The 26,935-nt window shown below is 40.8% G+C and overlaps 1 protein-coding gene across 3 annotated transcripts in view; it reads right to left on the reverse strand.

Moving 5' to 3' along the window:
- MEGF11 (multiple EGF like domains 11) overlaps positions 1 to 26,935 on the reverse strand; it is a 192,604-nt gene that overhangs the window by 59,390 nt on the left and 106,279 nt on the right. For all 3 annotated transcript variants that reach the window (XM_031555353.1, XM_031555352.1, XM_031555354.1), the window contains exons 8-10: positions 23,688 to 23,824; positions 18,120 to 18,332; positions 11,227 to 11,401 (exon numbers count right to left, since the gene is read on the reverse strand). In XM_031555353.1, the coding sequence (XP_031411213.1) occupies positions 11,227 to 11,401; positions 18,120 to 18,332; positions 23,688 to 23,824 (525 nt within the window). The remainder of the gene's footprint in view (positions 1 to 11,226; positions 11,402 to 18,119; positions 18,333 to 23,687; positions 23,825 to 26,935) is intronic.

Consider the following 26,935-nt stretch of genomic DNA (forward strand, 5'->3'; position numbering starts at 1 on the left):
CAGTTTCCTTCTGCTTTTTCAGATGGAGAAACTTGGAGTCAGCACTACGGAAAAGGAAAAGGGACAACCCTGACCTGATGCTGCCCCTGCCCGTGCCAGAACCACTCTCGGGGGCACAGAGACCTTTGAGCTGTGACCATCCTTCACCAGACGTGGCTGCATAGTTACAAATTATGTGGGAGTACGAAAAAGGAAACTGCTCTGGCTGTTCCACTTGCTGTCTCTCTACCTGTTTAGGACAGACCCTGCTAGAGAAGGACAACAGCTCATTTGGCCCTGTTCAGCAAAAGAACCACAACAAGGTAGCTCAGATCTCCTCATATCACCAGTTAAGGCCAACCATCCGACAAGATTCTGACACACTAAGTGCGGTTCCATCATTTTCTTTCCCACATGTGGGCAGAGTAGATCAGTTTGGAGGCTGATCTGACCATACAGTGGGCAACTAAGCCATTTCAAAATACAGAGAAACACTTCAGAGCAGTTCAGAGCTGGCTAATTCTGCACCATTCGTTTTCTGGGAGTACCCTTGTCTGGAAATCAGAGATGGTTCCTGATCTGTCTGACTGGCATAGTCCAAGATCTGCCCTGCAGAATGACTGTGGCCTCCTGGCATTTTTGCAATAGTCAGTTTGGCTCTGGTTGACAAGTCTGAACAACTCTGCAGAAAGGACATTAGCAAAAACAGGGAATAAAAGGTATCATTTATACTGTCAGTTTATATGACATCCTCTGGCAAGAAGATCCACAGTTTAATTATAAATACAAAGGAGAAAAATTATGTTTATTTGTTTGCTTCAAACCACTGCCTGGTTTTAATTGGGAAGTTTCTTATACTGTTATAAATGGCAAGCAGGCATTCCTTCTTCCTCCTCCCTGTGATGTAAGGGACCTCTCACATAGCTACCCTTGGTGACCCCTTTTCTAAGCAAAATCATCCCACTCTCTTATTCTCATTTTATGGGAGCCATTTCACAATTTAATTACACATTCTGTGAAAAGCACTATCTTTGTCTTTAAACCTGCTGTGCAATCATTTAATTGGTTGCCCCTTGTTCCCGCGTTATTAGAAATAGTAAATAATCATTCCTTGTTCGTGTTCTATGCACCATCCACGTTTCCATAGATCTCTATCACATCCCTCCTCAGCCATCTGTTTTCTGAACCCACTCCTAGTTTATCGAGTCACTCCTTGTATAGAAGCTATTCCATCTAAAAGATGATCTTTGTCACCGTTTGCTACTTCCATTATATCCTCCATAAGCAGCAATCAGACAAGCTGTATGCAGTAATTTGAGATTTAGATATATTATGGATTTATACAATAGCACAAAAATGTTTTTTTCTCTCCTGTTTTGTTCTCTTCCAGGTCATTCTAACTATTCTGTCTGGTGCTCTGGGTTGGTTGCTTTGTTGACAGGTGATGAGCACTCATTTTAGTTTTTCAGAAAACTATCCACTGTGATTGCCCAATCTTTTTCCCTGAGTGGTAGTAATTAAATTAGATTTTCACTTCTTGTGTATTTACTTGAAATTATTTCCCCCTTGTCTATTACTTTGTCTTTTTGAACACCAACTTTCACCTTACCCAGTCATTCAATAGCATGAATCTATTCTGCAAATCTGCCATTAGTGTTTGGCTATCCCAACAATTCAGCACTATACGCAAACTTCCTTTTAGCATTCTTCTATAGCTGTACTATAACAATGTCCAAGCACAGCCTTACATCTAAACTCCCCTCTCACGCTGCCTGCACCGGTCAGTGTGGTCACTAGCTGAGACCTGCATCTTTCTGCAGCAGAAGCTGCCAAAGTTCAGCACATCAGCGCATGCCCGAGCTCCTGTCCATGCAGACTGGATGAAGCGAATCCAGGAGGAGTTAAATGTGCTGCATGCAGCAGCTCTCTGCTCTCTTGCTAAGGGCACTGAAGTGACAGAAGCAGTGCTGTGGGTAGTGAACACGGGCTGATGATACTGACACCCGCAGCTGACATGGGCTCTGAGCTGCATCATCCACATGTGGAAGGACCAAAGCAAAAAAAGGAAACCATCTACATAGGTGGAAAAGATGCTTTATGGTATGAAATGGATAATGCTTCATGTCAACTTTAAGCTAATTAGGTTTGTGATACAGCTTTTGAAAAGCTGGTAAATAACCTGGCAATCACAGACAAGCAGAAGAACAGATGTCCTCTTCACATTTTCACATTTCCTAAAACAAAAAACCAAAAGCAAGAGGCCAGTATCTGTTAGAAGTTCAGTTGCTCTTTGGCATGAAAAGCACACCCGGATTTTCCACTTATACATGTCTGATCTTAAAGGATAAAACTTCACTCATTCTTTTGCAGTGTAGTTAGACAGAAAATAAAATGCAAAGCAAAGCAGTGACTTAAATCCTATACTTAGGTGGCTTTAATGAAGTTTGTTTGCAATTTGAACTACCAAGAGAATCAGCTACCAGCATTTCTATGCATAGATCCACAAATAGTGTGAATAAGGCTATACACATTTATAAGCTTAATAGATGGATAGAGACACTGCTATTGGCAGGCAGTTTATTCCTCTGCAAAATTCAGATCAAATGACTCGGTCTGAACAGGATACTGAGCTCCAGTGACAATGAATGAGGCTACAGAAACAGAAATGCAATTTGACACAGCCACATTGCCAATTAAGGATAAAATACAGGAAATATGTCAGCTAATAACAAAGACAGAGACATTCCGGGTTTCTACGTGAAGCTGCTTCCTTTGGAACCACTTATGAAAACTTTGGAATTATTCAGGTAAATAAAACTGCAGCAGAACCCAGAAGTAAAAGTAAATATAAGAAGAAAGTGGAAGAGACCTGGGACTTGTTTACAGTTCTTATCAAATTATACACACAGTGTGTAACTGAATCAGTTCTCATTAGCAGAGGCAGTCACTGAGACAAATTCCACTCTTGTATATCTGGGACAATCCTATTGGAACTAGCAGTGTTGTTCAGGTAAACTTGGGCTGACAAAGGAGAATTTGAGCTTTCACAGAGAATTTCTGGAGCTTACACACTGATAGAGTAACCAAAATGAAATAGAAGTAGTTCATAAACTGATCTCAAAAGAATCCACTGATTTCAAAGAAAGGGATGCAGTTTCCACAACTGAGGGAGACCTACTGTGCCTTGTGCATCCAGTGACCTTGCTAAATACACCAGTACAATAGTTCAGCACACAACAAATGCCCTGAAGAGCAAGAAGACCCCTCCCCATGGCTCATGCGGCCAGCTGCTCACATGAGTGCTGTTAGGGTTTAGGAAAACACAGGCTCCTAAATGCTGTGGCTGCCACTGCTCCAGCAGAAATGTCTAATTGGTCAGAAGGAGCTCTGGGGGGAGAACGCCAACAAGCCTAATAGACAGCAAGCACCTGGTTCATTGATATAAAGATCAACAGGGGAGCGGCTTACTCTGAAAGCCTGGGAATACACAGGAGGTCTCCCCATAATGACCTTCCCTGTTAGGTTCTGAATGTAGGATATCTTCTCCTACAGCAGAGCCAGAAGAATCCATTTGTGAGCTGCTATTGAAATGCTGGGTTTAGCCCACAGGTTCCATCGCATTGTGGTGCTGCTCATTGTTTCCTAGCCTATATGAAGCGGAGCCATCTCAGAGGCAGACTGACTTTCCAGAAAGGCACCTGCCATTTCACAAAGATGCAGTACAATCTGGGTTGAATGCAGTGCTTATGAAGGGTGCCATTGTGAAATCTCAAAGCACCCGCACTTTGTCCCTTAGAAAAAGTCCTATGGGGGATTTTGAAATGGATCATGCAGTCATGCCACCGAGCCTGACCTGAAGCAGTGGTTTGTGAAGGTAAAATGGTAAAATGGCTCAGACTGCCAGCAAATTTGCCAGTCACTGCTGATAGAAATGGGGTTTGTGATGTACATACTTATCCACAGGGAGCTGGATTGAGACCAAAGTCATTTCATGCAGGCCGCTGCACAGCCAAGAGAAGATAATTTTCAGTCTGTACTGACCTGGCCTGGAACAGACCTCTTACCCTAGGGATGCAAAACTCCATAGCCTGAATTTATTCCCTGTGGTCTACAAAAATAAAAGTACAGCTATTTTATGGACATAAATATAGACTGCTGTATGCATAAACAGGTGGGACAGTTCAGATGTCATCAGTGAAAAGGGATGCACAACAATTCAGATAGGTACAAGTGATTCCTGACCATCTCTATTTATGTGAGGAATGAACCAAAACACAGGGCACGTGATGTTTTGATGTATGCTAATAAACTCAGAGCTTCCAGCTGCAGCACAGCTGATAGAGAAAAACCTTCCATACAACTAGATAGTCAGAGTTCTTTCATTTCAAGAAAAAATTTCCAGCTCACCCTTAATTAGGCTGAATGAAGCAGAAGTGTTTTTTTGCTGCCTGCTTTAGATCTGCTACTTGTTCCACATCCACTTGTGAAGTTTTTCGTAAGCTTAAAAAATTATCAGATGAGTTTTCAGACTTATTTTCATCTAGAAGCCACCAAGGAAATGCCCTTTCCAAGGAGAATATAGTCCAAAAGACCAGAACCAAGAAAGGGAGTTCTAGCACACAGCCATAGTCAGTGTAGGGGATTTGACTGTTATTGTGACTTATATTTCCACAGTTAATAGCATTTTTGTCTTTAGCCACTTTTCAAGCACCACATAAATATCATTTTTAACTCAACCCAACACAGTTTTCCAGGGCACAGTTACATCCTCCATTTTATAACAGAATTTGATGTTACACCCTGCCTTAATACTCAGTCTTTGCTCAGGCAAATTCCATTCCTTCTTAGGGAATATGATGCATGGTACCGTTATGCAGGGAGGGGGTTGTGTGAATTTGGTGTCCATGATCTCACCTGAGCAGTCTTTGCTAGCTAATGTGTCATAGTGGACCTGACAGAGACAGGTTACTGCAGCGGGATAGGAAAAGCCAGAGCCTAAGCACATAAATCTGTGGAAAACAGGGATTTTTTTTAGTTCTGCTTCATATAGGAAAACTTGTGTTGTTTTCATTATTGATTGCTAATTATCTCACTCCAAATTACCACCCACGCTCAAACCCACCTGCACAGTATGGATGCCTGTTCCCATACCCACTGCCACTACAACTAGCCATTCTCAATGGCAGTGAAACATTGGATTATGAATAAAGTAGGAAACCAGAAGAAGAAAATGCATCTTCCTTGTACGAATAGGTAATTCATGAAATGAGACTGGGCAAACTGTTTTTGTTGCCTGTGATACTCCAGCTAATTGGACAACTGCTGTGCCACAAAACCTCTTCCCCTCCTTCAGCAAGTAAAATTTATACTGGTGATTGGTAACAAGAACATCTTGATAAAATGGCTGAATTTATTTTATACCTATAAATGAAAAGAGCCTTTAACAAAGGGGGGTAACTGATATGCTCAGTAAATCAAGGATAAAAGCACGCAGGCTCTATTGAAGATTTTTTCCCCTCGTCTTTTCTTTTTAAACCTTTTTGATGAGGTGCCCTGTTGCTCAGCAATGAGCTTCCACTGAAGTACATTTGGAATTATCTCAAAGAGAAACAGATCATTTAAATGACTTAAAGCCCCCAAAACAGATTCACTATCTCCAACCTTAGGTTCACTTCTTTATGTTAAGAATTTAGTGAAATTTATAAAATAACTTTATTACTGAACCACTGACTTACAAGAGAAAGAAGCCTCATTCATTTTTCCTGCTTCTTTCTGAAGTGGTGAAGGATGATACATTTAAAATAAAGATGAAAGCAAATATGTAGAAGAGAGGGAATATTCTGATAAAGTTGTTTTTATCACCTTGAGTGTTTAGAAAACACCCACAGCCATTGATTCTTTAAATTCCTTCAGACCTACCTGAGATTTTGGTCCTTCAGGGAAAATTCAGCTGAAGATAAGATAAGGTGCTCCATTCTATTTATTCTTTATTCTTTTTTATTATTATTATTCTTTTAGGCAACAGAGAGAATTTTAAAGGCGTAGGACCAGAGCACAGGTTACATTCTTTTAAATATAGGACAGACTGTTTCTTCTCTTCTGTATGCCTCCTTCAAGGAACAAGAGATGTCCCAGAAGGAAGCCAGTCATGGCTGGAATACTCAACAGACTGTACATTTAAGTTCCCTATGACCTCCATAGGTAAAACAAAATTATAATCTTCCTTATGTCTATAGAAAGGTAAATTGGTCAGTTTACTCACTGGGTAGGCATGGGGCAAAATTAGACTGCTCTGATACTGCATATATTTGTACTGACTGAGAGATGACCTCTTAGAAAGTTTGCCATACATTTGCCATGTATGGCATTTCAGTGGGTTTACAGCAATACAATATACATTTCTTTTTACTGAGTATTTGAGCAATTGTTCATGATTAAGTTACAGAAGACAACTCTCAGTCCAAGATGCAGGCGTGCATGTGGGAAGTAATTTGTACTCCTGTGGCAGAGAAAATATTACACTGAGGAACTCTGGCACGTAGGCAAAATTTGTATTTATAGACTCAAATTAAGGCAGTATTTCAGTCTTTGAGTGTACAGATTCTCACTGAACTCAGCGAGGATATATATACATTAGCACTTACATAAGGATACATTTGAAAGGCAATTTTGATGCAATGTCAACAAAAGATGCAAATGACAAGAGATGTACAGAGCTGGGATTCATCTTGGGAAGTCTTAAGGAATCCAAGTGACATTCCAAAGGCTGAAAAATCCAGTAAGAGTTTCTCTCTCCTGTAGTTTCCATCCCTTCCTGCACTGTGAGATACAGGAATCAGCTTTCATGGGATCTACCCATGTAGTCAAGGAATAGAAAAATGTCAGAATGAATTCTTTCATTTTGGTGATGAAGTGCTAGTAGCTTTGCTTGCCAGCACGGAGGGTTCAATAAAAGCAGACAGGTCTTCAAAAACTAGCAGCATAAATAGATGAACTCTTTAAAGTAATACAAGTTCTGTCACCCAGGTGTGAAATATAGACCTAAGTGCCCATCAAAGTAAAGCTGACCACACATTCTGCAGATGAGTGTTAAAGTTTTCTTAGCGTCCCAGGCTGAGAAATTTTTTTACTACGTATCTTCTTGCTACAACAGACAGAATGAAAGCATTTGAAGTTAAACACATTTTTCAAAGGAAGAAAACAAAGCATCTGTAAGGAAATAAAGGCATATCATAGAACGAGGTCTCTAGATAGCTCCTGTTTTCAAGAAAGCTGCAATTAGCTGTGCAATGGAGAAGGTGAACCCAGCTGTATTTCAATAGCATCTATAATGATTTCAGAGCTAGAAAGCTGATAGGTATGTGCAGGGGGTCGGTTGTGAGACAGAAGGTCGGGATTCCTGTGGTCTCCTGTCATACTGAATTCATATTCTCTGGCCTTCTTCAACACATTTATTGTATTACGGGAATAAAATTCAATGAATCAAAAACAAAAGAAGAGAGGACAGGTCAAATCCTGATTTCTTTTGCATTCTTACAGTACAACAGAACTCAGCGGACTTGTAAAAAAGCATCTGAGATCAGAATATGGAAGGAGGGGGATGTGCAAGTTAGCGTAACCCCTCTCACTGCCCCCATAATTGCATCCCAGGAATTTATTGCAAGGAGTGACTGTTTGCATGTAGGAGAGAGGATCCAATTTCCACCTGTCCAGAATTTCCCTCTCTGCTTTTTAAGGGTAATCTTTGAGACATCCCTGTGTGTGCTTCATCAGATTCCTTTTTGCCACAAATGAGACGGCAGCAGAATGGCTTTTCAAAACCACTTTTCAGAAAAGCATTACTGGCAATTCATCACATGAGTACTAAGAGGAAATCCTCAAACGTTTAAAAAATACAAGTTCCAGGGAAGTGCCCTGTTGGCCCTATTGGTATTCTTGGCATGACGAGTCCCTGCAATCATCTTAATTAAACAGACACAATCCCTTAACCTCCTGGTACAAGTGAGATCAGTAAGCACAGTCTTCACAGCAGCGTGGACTCTTCTGCCAAAGCATATGAGGAGTAGCTCCAGGTGTGCTCTGGGATTTTGGGAAAGATTTTGTTGCGTCTCCTTTGCTCCTCTTATCTTAGTTTCATTGTCATGTAGGCTGCCTCCAAGAACTGGGTTGTTTTGGCTAAAACAGTGGAGCATTCTAATTTCTCAGTTTCTTCTTCAGGCAAAACTACATGTGGTGTCTGCAGTTAAAATACTGCACTTCCCCAGTGTCAGAGTATCCCCTAGTTCCACAGTTACAACAGTGCAATGCCCTAGTTTGAGCACAGTCTCATACAAATAACCTGTATAGGTACCCAGTAATACCTTTACACCAGTGTAATTTGTTTTTGGAGCTTAGTATATACAAGTTTGGATGGTGAGTCTGACCCAACATATTCATTTAACAAAAAAAAAAAAAGAAGACATAAAAGGTTTTGAGATTCTATCAAAAACTGCAGGCTCACCAATACTCAGCTTTGGCATTTGAATTTTTGGAAATGTCAAAGCTAATAAATAATGTATTATTTTCTGAGCTACAATGTACCTTTTCATTTTAAAGCTTGAATCTGCTTAGCTTCCAAAATATTAGGTGCTCTGCACACGTACATTTCAACCTATGGGATGGCTGGTTTTTCACTTAATACATTTAATAAAGGTGACCAGATGCTTTGTGTTTTTCATGGCTTGTTCTGCATCCCAACAAAATGTCCCTGTTTTGGCTGTGATCACAGATGATTCATTCTGAAACCCAGCCCAGCTGCCCTGACACAACGGAGGCAGGGCACTGTTAAAAGACAAGCCATCTGTGCAAGTCAAGTGGGCTGGAGGAGTGCTTTGTCAGGAGACTGTAATTTCTTGGTCACTGTCTTTTCTAGCCATCCAGTAACCCCAGAGTCCTATGGGTCCAATCCCTATGTCTTTGCAATTCTATTTTGCAATTGCATCCTACATTCCATTATGCCCTCTTCCTTCTCTCTTACTAAAAAACCACCATCCTGCTCGGCTATATACGCTCCCGTGTTTCTATGAAATGTAAGATGCTGATCTCACTATATGCTTTCCAAACATTTGTCAAGATTTCTGACCCTGTAGCTGCATCGGCCGAGCCTCATCTTTTAAAAAGCAAGAGGGATTCATTTAGGGCTTTTCTGAATAATTAGCTCTGCCCAGTTCTGCATTAGCATCACTCTATTGTCAGTGCTGCCAGAAGAGACATCCTGCATTCAAGAACAGACACTGCATTTGCTTGCAGGCTGGCTGAATTCAAGGGCAAAATTCTACCCGCAGGCAGAGCTCCCCACCGCCTCAGCAAGAGGCAGGCAAACATACTTGAAGGCAAAGCCCCGTCTTCAGCATGTCATTGAGATAAGGCACTTCAAGCTGGAGTGGGTGCTGACCCACGGCACCTTTCCCACCCTCCCTGTGCCGGGCAGCAGTGCTGACGCCTTTCCCTGCCCACGCAGCAGAGCAGTGCAGCACAACACGGCCATTGCAGGGCAGGAAGGAAAGGTTCTGTCAACTCTTCTTTACAGCCTGTGTTCCCTAGCATTTGAACGAACTATTGCAACTCAAGTCATCTGGCACGCATACAAATGACAAATATGCTTCAGAGGCAATAAATTAGCAATTTCAAGGCTTTACTTCCCCTCATGGACTAATTGCCAGAGATTATAGTATATTATGAGAGAGCAATGATACTAATGCCTAAATATGCTTCAGTGATTATAGAGCTATCCTCAATAACCAAGCTGTTTAAATGTCAGTGCAAGAAAGCTCTTTATTATGGGATTAAATATTATTTTGAAGCAATGCAATAGGAACTTCCTTCCCAGGCTTCACGGCTGCAATAACACTGTCTTAGAACTATATATATTGGACAAACAGTGTTTTTTTAACATGTATACAGTAAAGGTCCCAAAATATTCTTGTGCTGCATACTCGAACAGCATTCCTGATAAGAAAGAGGATATTGGTACCATTTTATTTTGCATTTGTTACTTACATGCTGCTGCCTTCATCCATTTCTCTATATTAATACTTGTGTGTACCACTGGTGTACAGACAAGATAAATTCTTCTTTTCTATCAGTGTAAACAAGTGGGGAATCAAACCTCAAAGCTCTTTTATTCCTCTTTTTTTTTCTTTTTCTTTTTCTTTTTTGTATTTAAACAGTATCGCTGTCTTGCACACTTCTGACAGTCCTACCTCTCATGTCTAAATAAGTCTATTTATACCCAACACTGAGAGAAACCCTGGAAATTGGATGGAATCTCCAATATTCAGATTCAGATTTTGACATGGAGCAAAGAACAAAAGAGACTCTAAGCCATAACTCATATAAAAGTAAGGACACAAAATAGAGAAAGACAGCTTCTAGTGAAGTTGTGGCAGAATATCTCCTGAAAATAACTTTTTCCTTTTGGAAGCGTTGTTTCTTAAAGATAACCAGCAGATCTGTTCCATGGCATGTTCCTGAAGTAAAGTGAAAGAAGTGCTTTGCATGTGAATGTAAAGTTGAGTAAACTCTGACCAAGTTTACTATCAAGAATTCCATTAGCCCAGCTGCAGCAGGACTGGATGCCTGGATTCACATCCTACCACATTATATTGCAACCTGGAAATCATCAATTTGGAATTTTATTCTATCCCTCAGGATACCTTCCTTCTGTTGTTTCATCGTGGCTGATTTCTTCAGCCATTTTATATCTCATCTATAAAATATAATGGTTGTTTACCAGAGAATGTCTGAGGCTCCTTCTGATGCTCAGGTAAAAGACACCTGCCATATATATTCAGAAAAGACATAAATTGCTCTATCATTTGTAACATAAAAAAAATCTTCATCTATTAAAGTCACAGTGTGACTGACAAGGAACATGCTGAAAGGCCAAGAGAATTCTTTTTCTGCTCTTCTAGGCAGACAATAATCTGACATCTTTTTGTTACATCTTGACTTAGAATGTAAGATAGGAAATGATGTATTTATGCTTACAACAGTAACGAACTTACAATGCTGATGTTAAATAAATAAGCAGAAGTAATATGTTGACACTGCTCAAAGGAGAATTGCACGGACTTAGAACGGAAAGGGGAGAAGTAACCTGTGTTTTGCTGCTTTTTGAGAAAATATCATTTGAAATGAGATTAAAATCTTCTTTACTTTTCTGCAGGCGCCTTATGCCATGCCCCATTACTCCCAGCTCTCGCTTACCATGTATCCTGGTGCACACGTACACTTCCCAGTGATGCTGTCGCAATCTGCACCATTCTCACACGAGCAGGTCAGCTGGCAGCCTTCGCCGTAGTACCCAGGGGGACAGGTCTCATTGCAGTACAGTCCAGCCCAGCCAGCTTTGCAGCTACATTCTCCAGACAATGGATGGCAACTAATGAAGACAAGCAGACATTAGTGAGGTGTGAATGCGGAAGGAAAAAAACGTCTATCAACGGTAGGGACATCTCAGTAGAACATTGCAAGTGCAGTGCCAGCAAGAGTCTCACCAAGAGCAGAACAAACCTGAGAACTGCTCAGGATGGTAAGCATAAGCAGCCATACAAATCAGGCAATGCAGCCACAGAATATGGAGCTAAGTACCAGCCTGCTGGGTCACTTCCAAACATCTGGGAGCTGTCATTGCACCCATTACATTTATGTTTTTGTTCTCAGATCAGTGTGATTGGGGTTACTGACATGAACCACGTCACAATTAAGCCCTGTGTATGCCATACTATTTGTGTGAAATACACTCAGTTAAAGATGTTCACAGGAAAGATTCAATAGATTACAACTCTGATATCAGCAAAACTTTACAGGAGGGAGAAGTAGAAAGGAAAGTGGTTGGAAGGGAAACGTGTCCTTTGGAAAAATACTTTTGCAGGGAATATTCAGCTGTAGTGAACTGAACTGATCACTACCTGAGCCTGAGCAAGAATTTATTCAGGGCAGGAGTCAACAGGAGCCCTGGGACTAAACTTCAGCTGTGCAGGGAAAAGAGTCAGGTTCCTTTGTACGGTGAATAATGAGCATTGCTGCCCACCATGAATCCTCTGGCTTTCATTTCTATTCAGACAATTCCATGCTTGTGACAGCTCACAGAGAGAGAAGTAGAAACAAAATTCACGACCATAAGACCAATGCTTGGTCCCAGTGAAGACATCTTTGGAGGTGAAATCTTGGAATAATTACTCCTCCTGCTATGAAACACTACTCACAGTTTTCTCTTCTGTGAACAGAAAGAGCATCTCCCAGGTTCACTTGGGGTACTAACTTCCCCCTGCAGCAGGAAGGGGAGGCTGGAGAAGTGCTGGTGTGGGGATGTGGCTGTGTCTGGGCTGTGGGAAAGGGGAGCACGGGCTGGGGAGGTGAGGTGGTTGATGAGAAGGTGGGAGAGAAGAGGAGAAGATGGAGAGGGATCTGATCTTTGGCAAAGCAACACATATTGTGGGAGTGCAAGGCTTCACTAAGAGCTCAGAATGCCCCAGGGGTTGCTGCAGTTCAAGACTGCACTTCAACAGTCCTGTCTGGCCCTCGGTGAGAGATGAGAAATAATACTGCCAAAAGCCAGGTTTTTTTCTATCGTTCTAAGAACAAGAAAGGAGAGAGTTCTGCAAAGTGGTACCTCTCTATGGACCTGCCTCCTGATTTTCTGCTTCACAGAATCTGTTTATTTTCCTTTATGATTATTTATTGCTATAGTTTAGTATTGCGAACATGACTAAATAGGTTTCTTTACACCTATAAAATTAATATCCTATATGTTAATTTTTAAGGAAGCCTCATTAAATGTAATTTTCAAGTATGTTTCTGGCAATTACTGGTACGAGAGGTTAGTCACATATTGTTGCAGCTAAGAATGATCAAATTTTGTGAGTGTCATGTGTTCCATCATAAATGGTGTTTGACTGAGTAATTAAAACAATTCATCAGCTTAACAAACTACTATCCATGAAATTCTTCTGACAAAGCAGTCCCTGAAATTATGGTTGTTCACACAGCACCTCTTAACATTTAGATGAAAATAATAAAAGCTCTTTTTTCCCCTCTGTGTCTATTAATCATCACCTAGTAGGAGAAGAAGCTGAACATTAAAGAAATGTTTTTTGGAGTGGATTTTTTTTTCTTTGTTTTCACTACTACTGCATGTATCATATGGTTCCATGAGAACTGCATCTGTTTGCTAAATTAAATCTTTCAAATGTAATATATGACCGTGGCAGTTTGAATCAGTCTATAACAATTCAATTGAAAATGCTATGCTCAGTAAGAATTTCTATCCCAGGCTGCTTTCTTCATCCAAATGGACAGCTTTTTTTGCATGGGATGCAGGCTATTTATTAAGAACTAACAATCATCCTAACATGCACTAGAATAATCAGCATGAACCAAGGAGACTTTGCAGAAGAATCTGTGGGAAAAACAGGCATGGACTCCATAACAAGCTCCAGTAAAAGATCGTGTTGTGTCTCCTCCATGCCACCTTCTATTTCCTCATAAGGCGATGAGTGAGGAAAACCCCATTGTGTTTGTGGGTTCCTGCACTCACGTAATCTTCCCCTCAAAGAAAGGATGGTTTTACCATCTGACAATTAAGGTGCCCAGATGCAGTGCTAACCTGAAGATAGCTGCAATTTAGTTGCTTAACCAAAATTCAGAAGACAGCTGTTCTATTTCCGACTCTGCCAGTGAATCTTGGCCATGTAATTCTGAATTTCATCTTTTCCATCTGTAAAATGATGCTTTCCTTCCTTTGGAAACCCTTTTAAGATCTGCAGTTGAAGTCACTAGATAGTAAGTTTTTATTACTGTTTTTAATATTCTGGTATGTGTGAATTATTCCATTAGTTAAAGTTAGCAGAGTTATGCACTAAATATGATGCAAAATAGTGTGTGAACATATATATGCGTGAGTTAGGAATGTTTCTCTCCTACTGTATGGGTATTCTGTAAACTTTCATTCTGTGTTGTAACTATGTACCTAAACACATAACCATAGCTAGGAAATCGATCTGTTATCCATCCAAACATCTATGTATCCAGTGAACTAAAGGTTAGCTGCACTGAAATTTATGTTAATGGTAAAGTAGTCAAAGCAAAGAATAGGACATACAATTAGAAATGTGATTTGTGTAATTCCTCCCCTCCTGTTCTGACTGTACCTTTCCAGGTCCACAAAACATTTTGTCAGGATGGAAGGTAACACATGTAAGGTCCATGCCACCAATGAACTGAAATTAAAATACACAAACAGTTCCTCTGAAAAAGCATCTCTTAATGGATGGGCTGGGGCTTTTGGAAGGACCCCAGAAAGCAAACATACTAACATCTGCTTTCCAACTGCTGTGAGCAGAAAAGAAACCTTAGTCTTGAAAGAGTCTGGCAGTATTATGCATTAGTATTAGTATTTTGCATTGAATCTTAACAATTTTTATTTCTTCAAATCTCTTAGATAACAGTAAGGAGTAGTGTAGAAAACCTAGAATGAGTGCAAGCAGCCAAGTGTTTCTCTGGCAGTGGGCCAAGCAGAGGTGGAAACTGGAAGCTGTCCACAGCACACAACATGAGAAGGAAGTTGTTCCATGGCTGTTGCTGCAGATCAGAAGCTAACCATACGTTCCCTGGCTTTTGAGTCAGATTTGCAATAACAAAAGATTATTATTTTTCATATTCACTAGCTGAACTGAAAAACAGAAAGCCATTTTTGACCTTTGAATTTTTTTAAACATCTAATTTTGAGGAAACCAGTTTCCTTTCACTCCAGGGAATTTAACTTTCTTAAGGCAAATTGGGAAAAGAAACACTTTAGACAGTACAGTCTGTTCCAAATTCTGCATTTGCTCTCCACACATCTCTCAGTCAAAACAACTTCTTCCCAGTGAATTTCTCAATTTTCAGTTTACACACAAGTAGAAGTCATTTCATCTAAATAAATAGCCGTAATAACCCTTACTTAAGAGCATTTTCTCTCTTTTGGTGTCTACACTGCATTCTGTCTCCCTTACAAACGCCCTCTTGCTTTTAAAGAAGAAGCCAAAGTGAGTCTGTAGGGCCTCTAATTCAATTCAGCACATTTACAAAGCCAACCTCATTCCAGTGCTTTCTTACTTTGGGGGCAGAACTTGTTACTTCCAAATTTTCCAATATTTAGATAATAATCAGACTGGATGATCAGGTTGGTCTCTTCAGATATTAAAATAGATATATCTGTGAAAATAGGAAAGCTGATAGTGTACTTCTTAACGTTCCTCTCCAACCTGCTCCTCAAAGGCCCCAGAACTTACTGTTCTAGCTCTGCAATAGCCACACCAGATGAGTCAAAACCACTGACAGAAAAAAAGCAAGCTTCCCTCACCTTTCAAAGGTTTATAAAATCATCCCTCTTAGGTATCTCAACAAGTAGCCAACAGTTTAAATGGATTCTTGGAAAAATAGATGTCTGTCAGGAAATGAATCACTTTGGAAGAAAAAAAATTCAGGGGAGGAGATGGCTGGGAGAGAAGTGTTCTGTATGGGACAGGTTAAACAATCAGTAAAAGATGCGTTCAGAATATGAAGCGCCTTTAGAGAAGGTCATACTCCATCAACTCTGACACTCCTCAGCTCAGAAATTGACAGTGCTCTGAGGAGCTCACTGAAAAGTGGAAAGCCGAAGTACCACAAATGAATGAAAGAACATTTAGAGATCTACAGATTCCTGATATCTCTTTGTTCCGTAACAGCACTGATAAGATGCAGGAAAAAGGGAGATTTTATCAATGGAGAGACTAGACTCATTTATTAAGGGAATAGAGATAAAATCTTAGCAGAGGATGCTGCAAGTGAAGCTGATGAACACGTGATGGGACAGAAAGCATAAAAAGTATCTACCAGACAGCAGCCAGGCACAGGTCAGGAACATGGCATGTAGGAATAGCCATATGTTGAGAAAAGAGCTGGGAAAGGACTCAACGTCCCACCTCTTATCCTTCTGATCTCACCTTCCTTCACAGCCAGATGGTGCCAGACTGCTCCTTCAAGGAGACCTTCTGGCAAACCCCCAGAGCAGCTCCCAGGCACTCCTCTGGCCAATCCAGGATGAACCTCAAACCCACAGCCTTTCTGCTTAAGAGACTCTCAACGAATTGAGCAGTTAGCTGAGAAACAGAAGCCAAGGTCATCTTTGACCATGGCCTGCAGTCCTTCACTCTGGGAAAAGAGGCAGACACACAGGCTTCTGCAGGCTATGAGAGGAGGGGTGAAGGCACACAGTGTCAGCTACCATCTGGAAGCATATTCTTACCCTACAGGACACAGGTAAGAGCTTTCAGTGAGGAGGGTTTGCAGTGTAATTACTGCAGCTCTGTGTGGCGCACACTGGCAGAGCAGTGTGACATACAGGAGTTTAGAACTTAGCTCTCTTTTCTTGAGTCATCTCCTACCCTCAGCACAACACAACACTAACCTTTTGTGTCTAATGCTCAGCTCGTGCCTCAGGGATATTATTTTTTGCAATGGTATCATGATGCACAGAATGCTCTGATGTGATAGAAGCCTGTTGTCTAGAGCTCCCTTTGAGGTGTCAAACTCTTTGCATCCTTGCTGTCAAACCCAATAGAGCTGGCAGCTATCTTTCTGTAGAGGACTTGTATGATCAGAATTACAAGGCTTTTAAATAATCCATTGTGAGCTCCAGCATTCAGTGAAGCAAAGCCTCACTGCTCACAGTCGAAGTTGAATTCACAAGGAAGATCACCTGTTTATTTCTAAGACAGAGACAAACAGAGTCTATCTGAAGCACACAAACAGATTTACCTGAAGTGTTTGTGTGTGAGTGTGTGTGCGTGTGCACACAAATTAGGCAGTTTTGCTTGCATACATAATTGAGGAGGGTGTTTATACTTCACTAAGCTAACAAGATTGCAAAGTAGGTTTGTCATCATCAGCAAGACAGTCAGGTCTCCAGCCAGGAGGTTTAAAATTGAAGAATGTCCATAACAAGGGCGTATTTGCTTGGGCATCACTTATCCCCACCCTGCTCTGAAGCCAGCTCAATCCTGGATTGGCTGTGAATGCTTAACATACTGGAATGTAACAAGAGGAAATCAGGTGGGAGCTGAGGGGCCCAGCATCCTGCTGACATGGGAAGGACAGGTGGGCACTCCAGGCCATCAGAAAAGCTCATGGCAGCTGCTGTTTGTTTCCAGGCTCCCTTTGCTGTACGTGAGGAACCTCCAAACGGCAATTCCAACAGTCAGTAAGAGGGGGATACAAAAGGTAGCAAACAGGATAACAAAGAAAAGCCTTAAATTCTTCTTTTTTCAAGGTTCAGAAGTTATTGAAGCCTGCAAAGGGAACATAAATTCAATCTATCTCATGTAAGGCACTCGAGTCTCTTTGTGGCTCTTAATAATGAGAACCTCAAGAAACGCATCCTACAAAAAAAAACAACTACAAAGGGAATAAAACACTGAGACTTGACCTTCTAAGTGAGGCTTATTCCATTTTAGGTACACTTCACTGATATTTTTCTTTCCAAACATTTCACACATACACAAAGTGAATGAAGAACAAAACCAGGCACCCATGAGGAGAGAGGAGATGTCTATTTTGACAATCTCAGCTTCATTACAGTTCTACAGACTGACTTGGTACTGATTTCAGTCTATTTATACATTGTCCTCAAGTGTTTTCAACAAGGTAATTTGCCACAAGACATGAAATGAAGCAAATGAGGCTTCATTTTGAAAGTCCTCTTGCTGTCTATAGATTTAACGTGAAAAAAGAGATGGATTTGAGTGAACATATTTATATTTTTTGAACTTCAGGGTGACACTATCCATATTATTCTTCAATGCTCCAAAGACTGCAGCTACAGGATAAATCCACATGTCCCACTGTCTCAGATTTTATAAAACCTGTTTAAATAGTTAATGCTCAATAGCTGGCTGGACTGAAGCTTATGGTTCCAAACCTGAGGTCATTTAAATCAGAAGTTGTAATGCAGAGGAATTGTATATGTTCTTAATTAAATCTACAGAGAAAAGGCTGTGGGCATAGCTGAATGATTTTTTTCCCTAATGCTTTTATTTGAGCAGTCCCTGCACCAGTATATAACACGATGTACTTACCTGAGGGTGTTGGTAATATTGCAGGGGCATCTCTTGTTGCACTTGAGGCCATAAAACCCTTCTGGACACATTCTTTCTTGACAGTGAATCCCTTTAAATCCTGGGTCACACATGCATGCTCCATTCACATGGTAACACTTTGCACCGTTTTGGCAGTCACATCTTTGTGTGCACTGGAAACCAAATGTCCCAATTGGACACTCTTCTTGACACCTGCAATGAAACACACGAGACAGGATGCAAACAAACACCGTAGTCTACTCTGCTTATTTACATGAGAATGTTTTTGATAATTAAATATAAAACCACTGCTCTTTTATTTAAGTAATCCACTGTAAACTGGTATCACTGGGTGATGTGATATCTCGAGCACATAAATAGCTGTTAACAGAAAGTGGGTTCATCTCTGTCCAATTATATACTGCAAAATTTGCATTTGTTAATGTTACCTGAGTTAACAAAGTGCATTCTTGTTTCTTGGACCTCAGTATTTTCCAGGCATAAACCATAGCAAATTCATATGACACTTTCTGAAAGAAAACGTCACTTAATACTTTCTCTTCACCAGAGAAGATTTTAAAATCTGTCATTCCTCCTAGAGTGACAATGAAGTCCGAAAGGAAATGTGGCCTATTGAGCAACATTAACAAAATGTAGTCCAAGCAAAGGAGAGCTTTGCTTTCCCTCTATGCTGCCATTGCACCTGCTTTACAGCAACCAGGAGAAAATATACTTCTTCATCTTTTGTCTGTATACTGAGCAACTCCAAATTTGCTTTTCATCTCTTACTCCAGGGACACTCAGTAGTATAAAATCTCCAGACAAATCACTTTCACACTCCTTAGCATCGCAGCTCCTCCAAAATTGCCATCATTTTAAAAATTGGATAGAGAAGGAATCTGCAAATACAGAGATTGTTTTAAATTACACTTTCCATGTACTGTTTTCTGCTGTTTCCCAAGTGGAGACATTGTGAATCCTGCAAGAAAATCTCTTTCATTGTTCTACAGTTTAAGCGATCATAATATTTCATACTTTAAAAAGCTCAGCTGAAGTCCTAAAGGAAGCTACTGATTCTCTGCTTGACATAATTCAGAGGTTTCAGAAACTTGCAATGAGTCAGTACTACCGTTTACATGATCCACCGTGAAATACAGATACGCCTTTTCAGTTAATAAAAAAAGAAAAAGAAGCCCAGAAAAGCCCAATTCCCTTATCGCGTGGATGCCAGGTATTGGAAATTGCCTATCAGCATTAATTTAATCCTAAGCATTGATTAAAGTGTATACGGCAAACTCAGTGGATAGAGGCAATTGTTAAATGCCTTTCTGCAGGTCATTTCACAGCTGGCAGGTGAGAGTTAATATAATGATCAGTAATAAAAGATTAATGCATGATGCAAGCCAGGCAAAACTGCAATAAACACAGTCAGTATATAAGGAGAGAATTACTACTGCAGCTTCAGATTACTACATTTTACTAAAAATAAATGAACAAAGCCAAAGGCTGAGCTGGTGATTTAATTGCAGCAAGCATCAACACAGTTGCTGTTACACAATCCAGGTTCAGGAGTTCATCTGAGACCCACAGAGAGGAGCCTGTGGCAAACAGGAAGGGAGAGAGCCCAGTGCTGGCTGCTGGCCCTGCTGCTCTCAGGGCAGTTCAGCTGCAAAGGAAACAACCAGCAAAGAACGGGTAACATCAGGACTGGAACACTTACAGCAAGTGAAATGCAATGAAGAACGTATTAACATGCCTTATGCCTCCATTGCTGTACACAGCTCTACCAGTTAGCAGGAGAGCACTGTACTCAACGAGATGAATACGCAGTCAATAGTGCACTATATCATTCTATATTTATAGCAGATGAAGCATTACCTAGCAGGGAGAAAAGCATCTGGAAATGAAATATTGACAACCTAATCCATTTACATAATTAGCCTTTTTCTACTAGCAATTTAACCAACTTATTTATTTGGAGATCAAGCAGCTACTGCTAATGAATTTTATACAAAGAATACTAATAACAACTCCTCTGGAACATAAGAATAATCACAGCAGGAATTAGCTTTCTACTTGAACATCTTTCCTTTGCAACATATCAATCTAATGTGTCCATAGCACCATTAACAACCAGATACATTGTTCAATTAAATTACAAAATGAGCTGCTAAGCTCTAGTTATGTTTCTTGTTTAATTTACGTTGGTTTCTGCCTATCTGGGGAGATTCGTATTATAATATCCACTGAACTTTAATACGTACTATAATTATTTGGGTTTGGATAGGATAATATGGCTGTCACCTGTAGAATTAATGGAAGCAATTTTACAAAATATTAAACATAAGACAGCTTGCTAACAGATGAACTTAGTATATGTACCTACATTTTTTTTCTAGATAATTCCTTTTTGTTGAATAATGCTCTTAAGTTTTTAAGGTTTTGTTTGTTTTCATAACAGCAATCACATTTATGTAGCAGAGACAAAAATTGAAAGCCATCCAAAAAACACTAACCTGCAAATCACTATTCTGTTTACAAAAGACACAGATACAAACACAACAACAAAAGAATAAGTCTGCTCATGCTGCTGTAACAAATGTGGCATTCATTCTGTTAAGACTCACTCTTTAAGCTCTATGGCAATACACAAAACAAAGCTAAAACAGTACGTTCACTTTTCCAGCCAGCCATTGAATTCCCCATCCCCAGCTTCTAACTGTGCTTCTGCTATTATCCCTTTCCAGTTTGCAAAGCACACATTTGCATGACACGTTCTGTCATTTCAGCACAGAGCTGCCCACAGTTATTAATAGTGATGGCAATTTACAAGATATTTAGTGTGTTGCCTCTTCCTGGAAAACAGGTGGGGAATAAAGTGTTGCAATTACACTTACACAGACCTTTATGACCATTTCATCACCAGAAATATTTATCCAACTACAAGTTATTATCTCCTGCACAAGACGACGAACCACGATTTTGTACAGTACTCACTGACAATTAGAGAGGATAATAGTAGATAGCGTGTTTACCTTTTTATTGTGGTTATTCACAAAATCTGTTATTACTAAGAAACATTTTTTCAGGGCCACATAGAATTTCAAAGAAAACATTATTTTGTTGTGCAGCAGCATTCTCGTGCTGCACTTGCAATTATATTGTATCACTGCAATGGCTACATGAGACCTAGAAAATAAAATAGACTGTAAACTAAAATGCTGTTGACTAATCCATCCCATTGTCCGTGCCGTGCAAGCACACGACTCAGGAAAGCAATCTAGACTTCTTTAAGACTTTGTGCCTGCTCCTGCCTCTCTGAAATCAATGGGCAATCTCCCATCTGCAGGCTGCAGCTGCCAGCAAGGCATGTGCACACACACCTGCTCACAACAGCCCTTACAGGCAATGTGCTGTCCCAACCCAAGTGATTGCAATGGGCCCAACGTTCACTTCCCTGAATAAAGGCTGAGACAAACATGCCTCGGGCTCCCAAGAACCCAATGGTGGTAATTTCTGGGTTAGTGTCAGCTTTACCAGCTTTCAGGACTGTCTTTGCTTTACTTCCCTCTGCTCTCATTTGTTTTTCCATATGGAAAGATAGCAGCAGAAACGGAGCCTGCATTTCTGCTCTCTGACTTCTCCCTTCACTCTTTTACTCTCCTGCTCCAGGAGAGGGCAGGTGAGCTACTTCTAAGGGTTTTGCTTGGAACAGGTTCCCTGGGACAGCTTCTTGCCTTGGCTTCCAGCTGATCATGCTTTATTTTCTGCCTCCCTGCTTTGCTCTGTTTTTCCAAGGCACACCTTTCCAGAGTCCTAATGTCTACCACTTTTCTCCAAGCCCAGATCAGAAGAGCCCATGCGCCCTTTGCTCAAAACAGCTCCTGGAAGTTCTGCCCTGTAGTGCCTCCTCTACCCCTTCTCTTCCTGAGACTCCTCCTCCAGGCCCTCTCTAAGGAAGATGTACTATAAGAACCTCCGCTTTTGGCAAGAGGCAGAACTGTGTCTTCTGCTGTCTTCTTGCCATCCCTTTCCCCAGTGGTTCTTTCTCTGCTCTTTTTGCTGGAGCATGTCTAAGTGTTGCAGGAATTATGGCAATTCCATCACTGCTGTTTCCCCATGCCACACTCCTGTAACAGAGCCAGCTCTTCTGCTGCATGTCCTCCCTCGTGGCTGGAGGCTATATTGGCAGCTGAGCAAAGAAGCTGGCTCAGCTACAGGCTGCTGGCTGGAGGTTCCTGACAGCTCTAATGCTGTCGATTCACCTATGGCCAAGAATTGATCTAGGTCTGCAGCAACCAGACGAGGAGACCTCCAGCCAAAGAGCCAGGACTGAGGATGGCTTGTGACTGAAGTGTGGTCAGCAATAGAAGTGTTCAAGCTGTACAGTTGCTTCTTCAAGTGGAATTCAAAAAGTTGAGAAAGAGAAAGTTTTGGTTAGCCATACACAGCACTCTCGCAGTATATCCCAGGGATCTTGAAATCACTTCTTCCAGATGGAGGATGGAGGAAGAGAGATACACTGATGCCTTCTCTACAAAATTAATTTGAAATAATATTTCCACCATATTTAAGCACATGCAAACCCTGACATAAGCTCCAGAGCCCCTTGCCAATTACCACTGTCAATAAAATGGGAACAAGGAGCATCCACATTTGCTGGGACAGAATGTGGCCTTCTGAACCACAGAGCATATTGAAGGCTGGTCTGTTTGTATGCTGTAAAGAACTGCTGATTATGCAGTGAGGCAAGAAATAATAAATTCCTATTCTTTGCTACATAGAAGTATAATTTTAGCAAATATCAGCATAGCAGTACTAGCTCAATCTAGCAAGTAACAGAAAGAAAGATACAGGACAAAGGGCTTTAGCATAGGAAACACTAGTGAGCTGTGCCCAGGGACTCTGGAAACCCCAGTGACACAGTTCAATCCCAAGTGAAAGCTGCATGTGAAAGCTTGCTCAGCTACAATTTCCTCACCACCATTAGCCCTACTGGCAGATTAGCTGGAGGGCTAAGGCAATACATGTCACAATCCCACCTTGACTTTGCTGTGCAGTCATTTTGCTAAACCTGTGACACCTTTGTAAAGCAACGTTATCATCTTGGATTGATTTGTGGGTGAAGCCATTCATTTACAAATGTTGAGGATTTATCACCCTTTGTTGGTGCCTGAGATGGATCAGTGCTGCAGCAGCATTGAGGGGCTGACGGAAACATTAAACTGCTGCATTGCTTACTCTTGAGGATATTAATTTGTATAAATATAGTTCATTTACATATCTTGTAAACATGTAATGCTCTCTATTAAATTTATCACTGTAAATATCTAAATTAAATTTAATCCATTAAATTTTAAAAGTTATATTAAAAAAACAGCGAATGGAAAGCATTGCCAATAAAAGGTAATAACATTGCCACATTTATAATACTTGAACTGCTGCAGAAGGATGAACCTAATAGCAGCAACAGAAACATAACACTGGTTTTTCAAGAGAAAGATTGCCCTGGCAGAGATATAAATATTGCCAATTCTTGGTTAAAGGCTTTGAGGGTTTGATTCTTACCTGTCTCCAATATAGCCGGGTGTACAAATGCATTTTCCTGTCACGGGATCACAGTGTCCTCTGTTGTGGCACGGACAGTCCTGGCTGCAATTAATTCCAAATGTCCCAGGAGGACACGGCTGTGCACACACCAGCCCCTGGTAAGTTTGCAGAAAGAGCAGTATTTTTAGTCAACAGTCATAATGTAATGAACTCCTATATGAATATTTATTGTTCTTCTTGCTAAAACTACATCTGAGTGTACTGAAGATACTTTTTTCTGTTTAAGATGGCCTGAGACAGTCTCAGCCGCTGAAATAAATGTCTGTCTACCCTACTTCCAGAGGGATTCTTCTCCCCACTGTACAGTCACTGACAGTCCTCCTCACTGGATCTCCCCTGCACACTGTGCTTGGGGCATCAGGATATAGCATGCCCTTTGAATAATGACAGGGCTTCTTGGGAAAGGCCAAAGGCAACCAGAGAAGGCTACAAAGCTGCAAATGGGCTGGTGATTTTAGGTGAAATAGAGTCTGAGAAGCTGCTGGACCTACCCTGGGTAAGTGTCTCAAAGTGAATGTTTGGGAGGAGGGGGATTGTTGGAGAGGCTGCACTGAAAGTAAAGACAAGACAGTCAGTCACTCTGTGCACTTTGGCACTGCTCATCAGGAAAAGCAATCAGGGCAGGCCTTTCTCCAGCTGGTTGTTCCCAACACAAAGAATGCTTTCCGTGGGTATTGCCTTTATAGCACTTATCTGCCAAATTCAGCCGGTTTTCCCCCAGGTATCACACAACACCCCCTGCCAAGTGTCAAGGCCTCGCAAGGATTTCCTTATAGACTTTCTTAGAAGTTGAATGAATGGGGTTTTTGTTTGTTTGTTTTTTGTTTTTTTAATGCAAGCAAACATAAAATCTGAGGCTGGCATCCAGCTGAGTAATTTCAGCCAAAACCATTCTGGCAGTGCAGAGATCTGAGGACAGGGCCCTGTAATGGAAAACTTTTGGCCACTGTAGCAAATAGAGTTGCTGCCAGTGCTGTGCACAATGCAAAGCATTGGACAGAAATGTTTTTTCTCCCCCTATTATTCTGTTTTAATCTCCCAGAAGTCTTATTTCCCTAACCAAGCCTCATGGGCTCTGAGTTTTGAAAAGAAACTCATATTAGACAAAACCCATACAAAACATAATACAGGAGCATTAATGGCTGCTGTCAGTCCTTGGGCTCTCCCTCACCACAGTTTGGAAAGTTTAGCAATATCAACAGTCCCAAAGTGGATGGGCTACTCTTCAATGCAGTCATGAAGTAGATGCTTCAAGCCTTTCTCAGCCAGTGATAGGTGGCTCCTTGGCTGTAAAATAGACAGGTTGGCCTCAGTTCAAGAACATTCAGATTACAGTGTTAAAAACTTGGTGTCTCTGGGCTTAAGTAATACACACCACTATATATCTGAAAATGTAAGCATCCATTTATCTTGATAATAAATACTTTCCCTCTTCACATCTCAAACGGAACAGGATTTCTATCAACAAATGATGAGAAAGCAATACTCTTTGATGCATTCCCTTGGAGCCCAGAGAATCTTTAGGCATACTTTTTGCATTAATATGTACTGAGGGAATCCAAAGCATCCCTCTCTGGAGGATCAAATGTCAGACCAATATTTCCTGCAGCTTATACATCTAATCCACAAACTTCACCCCATCAGCAGCTTTTTTAAGGCCCTGATCACATCAGCTTTTCCTTTTGACATTGCCTGCTGTATTATTACAATTTTTGCAGCACAGGAAAGAATTTCTTTTTCAGATCTACTGTCTCTTCTTCAGCCCTCTGTTCCATGTTAGAAATCCATGATAGAAAGAAAACAGGACAAAAATACAAAGCATAGTCACTTCATTAAGTGCAGCTGTTTCAGTGAATGGGAAAGAAGTGATTAGCAGAATGTGTTATACATGGCAACATGATGCAGAGCTTTGAGAATGGGACCTGGGATCAAACAGGGCGTGTTGCTAGTGATAAATGTTTTGTCATGCAAGGAAAGATTGCTGCCTCCCTGAGCGTGGACATCTAGTCCTTCAAAAGTGCTTCTGAGAAGCACTGTAAAAACCTGTATTTTATTTTATTTCCCTCCCCACTTTCTGAGAGTGCTTGCAGGATTTAATACTGCAAATGAGAAATATGTACAGAATTAAGGTTGTAAATAGTTGATGAGGCCCTAAAGCAGCCACCCACTAACTCCCAGCCCCCAAAATATGCATAAGTGGAAAAACTCCACTGTTGTAGTGTGCAAGAAGCCACATTTCGTTGACTCATTCACCACCATTCTCTTGATAAGAAACCCATGAGACAGTTTGTTTAACTTGCTATGCTTCTAGGAGAGTCTGCACTGGGTGGGAGAAATCAGGAGGAAAGGAATATTACCAGTAATGAAAGAACCAGGCTTCGAAGATGGCAGACCCAAGGAAGAACCTAAGAGCCCCAGAACTTCATCCTGTTCGCTGCCTACCTTTCCATATCCCATAGCCAACCAAGTCCCTAAGGGAACCGAGCAGCTGTTAATAAATCTACCCGAGGAAAGGATAATAGCCACAGCTCTTCCAGCAGTAATAAAATCCAAGTGGATTTGCACTTCTATAAATCCAGAGAGAATTCTCTACTTCCAATATGATGGTATATTCGATACATACATGCATTCTCAAGCCTGAAAATCAGCAAGTAAAATTCCGGGTGTCAAAGACTATCGATGGTGTGAAATAAAGTGAATGTTCCCATCTCTTGCTCATTTACAGCCCACTTGTGTCTCACTTTACAAACCATTCCAAACACCAAGAGTTAAAATCATAGCATGAAAAAATATTTTTTTCTCTCTGCGTACTGAATTACCAACTTTTCATTAAAACCCTGGAGAGACACTTTATACTTAAAATCTCAACATTTACAAGCTGAGTGCTTTTACTTATAATTTCAGTTTCTTCCCTCAGAATACTTGATCTCTCTTTTCAATTTTCAGTTAGACTTGTTTCAGACATCAATTGTTAACTCTGGGGTTTCTCTGGGGACTGAGCAGCCAACAAAACAGTTTTCAGGAAAGTCTCTCTTGGACACTAAAAATGCAGAGGAGAAACTCCAAGCTGTAAGGAATGGGTAAGAATAACACGACCACTTTTGTTGTACAGCCCCAGAGCTGTGGTTCTTCCTTAGGATCTGTGTTGCATCCTAAAAGACATCTAAAAACTTCCTGCTCTATTCTGATATTCTCTCATCTCTTCA

Source organism: Meleagris gallopavo, chromosome 12, assembly GCF_000146605.3.
Source record: "Meleagris gallopavo isolate NT-WF06-2002-E0010 breed Aviagen turkey brand Nicholas breeding stock chromosome 12, Turkey_5.1, whole genome shotgun sequence".
NCBI classification, from domain to species: Eukaryota; Metazoa; Chordata; class Aves; order Galliformes; family Phasianidae; genus Meleagris; species Meleagris gallopavo.